This window comes from Pseudomyrmex gracilis, unplaced genomic scaffold (assembly GCF_002006095.1).
Source record: "Pseudomyrmex gracilis isolate BER0280 unplaced genomic scaffold, ASM200609v1 scaffold_3029, whole genome shotgun sequence".
NCBI lineage: Eukaryota > Metazoa > Arthropoda > Insecta > Hymenoptera > Formicidae > Pseudomyrmex > Pseudomyrmex gracilis.
Genome location: NW_018023613.1, coordinates 1486 through 7288, shown reverse-complemented (window position 1 = coordinate 7288; position 5803 = coordinate 1486). Strand labels below are relative to the sequence as shown.

The 5803-nt window shown below is 33.0% G+C and overlaps 2 protein-coding genes across 3 annotated transcripts; both read right to left on the bottom strand.

Annotated features, from left to right (window-relative positions):
• Positions 1 to 1133: 1133 nt before the first annotated feature.
• LOC109863057 (fatty acyl-CoA reductase 1-like) lies at positions 1134 to 2713 on the bottom strand. Its single transcript, XM_020443237.1, has 5 exons — positions 2448 to 2713; positions 2112 to 2360; positions 1843 to 2022; positions 1615 to 1695; positions 1134 to 1212 (listed from the first exon to the last, which is right to left on the bottom strand). The coding sequence occupies exons 1-5, from the start codon at positions 2582 to 2584 to the stop codon at positions 1134 to 1136; spliced, it is 726 nt and encodes a 241-aa protein (XP_020298826.1). The 5' UTR covers positions 2585 to 2713.
• Positions 2714 to 3225: 512 nt separating this feature from the next.
• Positions 3226 to 5360, bottom strand: LOC109863058 (fatty acyl-CoA reductase 1-like). 2 transcript variants are annotated; one of them, XM_020443239.1, is made up of 7 exons: positions 5271 to 5360; positions 4731 to 5188; positions 4468 to 4616; positions 4063 to 4365; positions 3727 to 3975; positions 3458 to 3637; positions 3226 to 3310 (listed from the first exon to the last, which is right to left on the bottom strand). In XM_020443239.1, exons 2-7 carry the CDS (start codon positions 5181 to 5183, stop codon positions 3226 to 3228), a joined length of 1419 nt encoding a protein of 472 aa, XP_020298828.1. In that variant the 5' UTR covers positions 5184 to 5188; positions 5271 to 5360. The 2 variants fall into 2 exon arrangements, with proteins under 2 accessions (XP_020298828.1, XP_020298827.1); XM_020443238.1 differs by lacking the exon at positions 5271 to 5360 and having other exon boundaries at positions 4731 to 5235.
• Positions 5361 to 5803: the final 443 nt, after the last annotated feature.

The window sequence follows — 5803 nt, the reverse complement described above, 5'->3', positions numbered from 1 at the left end:
GACTTGCGTACACGAAATATAAGTGAAACTGTCGCGTAGGATGTTTAGAAAACTGTAGTATTGTATTCTATGTCCCGAATACAGGGATCGATTATTTAATACACGGTTTCGAACACGGAAAACAAAGTTTTCTTTTGGTAGCTCGTAGAGCTCGTTAGAATACACGCATCGATCTCGTTACATATTAGGAAGCATATGCGTGATATATACCAAACCTGTACAATAATCCAGAAACGACGTCTTCGAAATGTGAAACCACATCCATCCTGCGTTTCCCTAGGAATGTATAGTTAAGTATGTCGGAAGCGTCAACCGAACGAGTTCGCACGTTTTATATCGCGACCGCGACAGACGGCATTGGCATTAAGTGCGCGCAGCGATGTTGTTTCACAAATAAATTCGTAACTTTATTCTTTTTTTTGTCGATATTTGTTTACATAACTTTACGGAGATCAAACGACCAGTCTAAGATAGAATACAATACCATCGCAAAATTAACTGACGTACAAACTTTAGCATATGTGTCGCACTAGAGGAACTAATATATATATTCTAGCAATATGAAAAAAAAGTATATAGATATTTAAAAAAAGGATATAGGAAATTAAATGGTTAAGAACGAGTGAGGTAGCGAAGTGATGCAAACAGGCATAGGTGAACAGACTCAGTTTTATTTCCTGTATCTTTTCATACAATTAAAATATTTTTGAATAGAGCTTATTTTGACAGCTAAGTTATAGAGAAATACATTTCTTAGACTAAGACGGAAATTTTTCTTTTAAATAACAGAGTAAACATATACATTTATACCTTAGTAAGCAAACTGTAAAAATATTGCGAAATTTTATAAACGTATACATTTATAATTGCATTGCACAAAATTATATATATGTATATGCTTAAAAAAATGCATAACGATTGTTTTACAATTTTTGACAAACAGTATTTACAAAATTTTATTTCGACAAAACTGTTGCGTTATGGGAAATCATTTTAATGCACTAGGTAAATCCAGTTGTACAGCTAAATATAAATATACTGTTNAAAATGTATTTCTTGTTCGTGAACTTCACAAAAATTACTGATTTTAAAGTGAAATCAGACATAATTCTTGATATACAATATAACGTATTTTACAAGAAAAGTGGGTAGAAAATATACAATAGCATAATCACAAACAATATCTTGGTTATTTCATTGAGCCAGTCCATCCTGCAACATCAATAATAGTAATGCACATCTTATTACAGTTATATCACATAGAATATGTAACGTTTTATCATTCGTAGCTTCCGGAAATAAAATTGTTTGCTTCTGTATAAATCTAAAATAAACAAATTTCTAAGAGCTGGCGGTAAAACTCATGATTATTATTGAATGCCAACAAAGTTTTCACGGTGTGACCTAAGTTGTACCTACCAAACGTCACAAACGATCAACTATAGCAACATATTTTCGCGAATTTATGTAAAACGTTCCTGTCAGAAAATGCTAGATACACCTTTTTATCAAAATGTTCTACAGAAAACTATTGTTTCTCAATGCAATATACACAGAGAGTGAAAAAAACTCCACTTGAAAGCAAGAGTGGAGCTTGTTTTTACTAAATCTTACCTTTTACGATGACGTCTCGCTTGCTCCAAGCGACTCATGTTTTCATTAAGCAAGTAAAGTTTACTGCCAATAATGGCGTTTCTGAAATAAAAAGTAACAATTATTATTATTCAAATAAACTACTTCTTCTATTTCTAAAATAAAGAATAATTCTAAAGTCAAAATAAAAATACTTGTTTGCTCAAATTGCAAAAGTACATGTTTGCTTGCGTGAGGTCTAATACGCACCTAATATAGTCGTCGATATTGAAATCTATCAAGTCTCTATATCCAAAATCAATTTTGTCATCCGCGCTTAAAGTCTCAAACAAGCTTATAACTTTTGAGTTATTAAAGTGCCACGAGTTTCTTACAAAAAAAGACAATGCGAAAAGTGATACGAATATTTTTCTTTGCAGCTTTAGTAACCTAAAAAAATAAAACTTTCTACGTTACACTTCCACTTATAACAATAATTTCGAATGTGGCGTTAAAGTAACTTTCTAAATAACACTTACATCGGAGGTAAATGGACTATTCTCAGAATAGTATCTACTAGAACTGCCGGCAACATATGTAGTATCACTACCAGTATGTAATATAAAGAATAATTTTTTATCCCAATCATATTTGGTTTCCAAATAATCCTCTCAAAAGGAATATCACAAGCGAAACGAAAACCTACGCGTAATAATTTGCGTAGACTCAAATTCAGTATGTCCTTGGTACAGCAGTTATAAATATGAATGCTCGTATCCTCAGCGATGCTGATTCGTAGAAAATATTATGAGTCTTAATTTTCGATAGTAAAAGAATAACTTCAATACTAAAAAGTGGTTTTATCACATACGTACTTTCTCATTCCCCGTCTCCAACCAGCGATTACCGTTGCTTTTGTTACAACATCGATTGGTACCCAATCTGGTACTACAGAAGAGTCCATATAAGCTACGCGCAAAAGACCGGTCGCACTACCAATTACTAAGCCCATTGGGCCATTAAAATTATCTATCCAACCTGGTATTGGATCGCTAATTGATGGTATTACAATTGAAGGTCTAATAATAACGCAAGGCAACGATTCAGAAAAATCCTTTATAACATTTTCTGCTAGTCGTTTTGTAAAGACGTACGTATTCGGCATAGGATGTATATATCTGCAACAATTAATTAACAAGAACATATTTTACCAATGACAATATATACACGACACAACGCACGTATCTCGTGTGCATGCGCGNATCAATAATAGTAATGCACATCTTATTACAGTTATATCACATAGAATATGTAACGTTTTATCATTCGTAGCTTCCGGAAATAAAATTGTTTGCTTCTGTATAAATCTAAAATAAACAAATTTCTAAGAGCTGGCGGTAAAACTCATGATTATTATTGAATGCCAACAAAGTTTTCACGGTGTGACCTAAGTTGTACCTACCAAACGTCACAAACGATCAACTATAGCAACATATTTTCGCGAATTTATGTAAAACGTTCCTGTCAGAAAATGCTAGATACACCTTTTTATCAAAATGTTCTACAGAAAACTATTGTTTCTCAATGCAATATACACAGAGAGTGAAAAAAACTCCACTTGAAAGCAAGAGTGGAGCTTGTTTTTACTAAATCTTACCTTTTACGATGACGTCTCGCTTGCTCCAAGCGACTCATGTTTTCATTAAGCAAGTAAAGTTTACTGCCAATAATGGCGTTTCTGAAATAAAAAGTAACAATTATTATTATTCAAATAAACTACTTCTTCTATTTCTAAAATAAAGAATAATTCTAAAGTCAAAATAAAAATACTTGTTTGCTCAAATTGCAAAAGTACATGTTTGCTTGCGTGAGGTCTAATACGCACCTAATATAGTCGTCGATATTGAAATCTATCAAGTCTCTATATCCAAAATCAATTTTGTCATCCGCGCTTAAAGTCTCAAACAAGCTTATAACTTTTGAGTTATTAAAGTGCCACGAGTTTCTTACAAAAAAAGACAATGCGAAAAGTGATACGAATATTTTTCTTTGCAGCTTTAGTAACCTAAAAAAATAAAACTTTCTACGTTACACTTCCACTTATAACAATAATTTCGAATGTGGCGTTAAAGTAACTTTCTAAATAACACTTACATCGGAGGTAAATGGACTATTCTCAGAATAGTATCTACTAGAACTGCCGGCAACATATGTAGTATCACTACCAGTATGTAATATAAAGAATAATTTTTTATCCCAATCATATTTGGTTTCCAAATAATCCTCTCAAAAGGAATATCACAAGCGAAACGAAAACCTACGCGTAATAATTTGCGTAGACTCAAATTCAGTATGTCCTTGGTACAGCAGTTATAAATATGAATGCTCGTATCCTCAGCGATGCTGATTCGTAGAAAATATTATGAGTCTTAATTTTCGATAGTAAAAGAATAACTTCAATACTAAAAAGTGGTTTTATCACATACGTACTTTCTCATTCCCCGTCTCCAACCAGCGATTACCGTTGCTTTTGTTACAACATCGATTGGTACCCAATCTGGTACTACAGAAGAGTCCATATAAGCTACGCGCAAAAGACCGGTCGCACTACCAATTACTAAGCCCATTGGGCCATTAAAATTATCTATCCAACCTGGTATTGGATCGCTAATTGATGGTATTACAATTGAAGGTCTAATAATAACGCAAGGCAACGATTCAGAAAAATCCTTTATAACATTTTCTGCTAGTCGTTTTGTAAAGACGTACGTATTCGGCATAGGATGTATATATCTGCAACAATTAATTAACAAGAACATATTTTACCAATGACAATATATACACGACACAACGCACGTATCTCGTGTGCATGCGCGAATGTAATATAGTACTTACTTTGCGGTAAAAATTTTTAAAATTTTGTTGTCAATTTTCTCAGCAGTGTGGATCGTCTTCTCCCAATCGACGTTTTCCAAAGGATAAAAAACCTCATCTATGACGGGTTTATCACACTGTGTAAATGCCGAGCTTACGTAAACTAGAGCCTATTTTGATTATGTAAATTAAATATAACGGTTAGAATTAGAATGTTGTCAAACACACAAAGGTATTAAGAAAAATGTACTTGCAAAACAATATAAATCGATAAAAAAACTTACTACTATATTTTTCATAGTTTGGGCCAAAATACAAATGTCACGCGTCGACCGTAAGTTTGTAAAAATCGCATCTTTCAGACTCTCGTCAAAGCGGACAGAAGCCGCTACGTGGAATATTATCGAGACTTTTTCACTTAACATTTTCCTGTCCTCTGGCAATAATCCTAAATCCTCTCTACTCACGTCTCCGCTTATTGGAATAATCTTCTCAAAACTGGTTGGCCGCTCGCGCCGTAATAAATCAAAAAGCTTGTTTTGTAACATTTTCTTTAACCTGTCGTTGATAGTTTGTCCTTTTTTTGGTCGAATCAGTAAAAATATTTCCTTAATATTTGGACAACTTCTCAGTAATTTTTCACATAGCGCTTTTCTCAGGAAACCTGTGCCACCAGTGATGAACACACTTCGATGAGAGTAAAAGGTGGGTATAGATATATTAGCGTATTCACTCATATTGACTAAAATATTTCAAACGTTTATAAAGTAGTATTTGATAGATACTGAGAAGTTTAAAATAGGTAGATAGTCAGCAAAACTCACAAATGTTGATGTGATCAAACCTAAGCACGTTCTTTTCTGTCAAAGTTTTTGTACGTAAATGAGTCTAACTGAATAGTCGGCTTATTTATAGGAAATGATGAGATCGTTTATAAGAAATGATGAAGACTTTTTTTCATGATATGCAATATTCTAAAAGTTCGAAGAGCAGTCTACTTTACATTTCGATATTGTGTTTAATATTGATTTAAGTGTATGTGTGTGTGAGTGTGTGATTTAAACTTATAATATGTTCAATATTCAGAATTTTGATGTATAATAGCGTGATACCGGTAAACGCGCAGAAACAAAATTGCTTGAAAATCGCGCACGAATAAACGATTACACAAAACGTTTTTCTATAATCGGGTTCAACTACAAGTAAAAAACTTTGAGAGATAAGCAAGTTGCAATCTCGTTGTGCCAGCAAAATTATAGAACAATAGTCTAAAATCGAAAAAGAAAGATTTTCTTTTAAANAACAGAATACCATATACACTTAAACACATAAGTCTTTCGTATATTTGTCTGCCTAC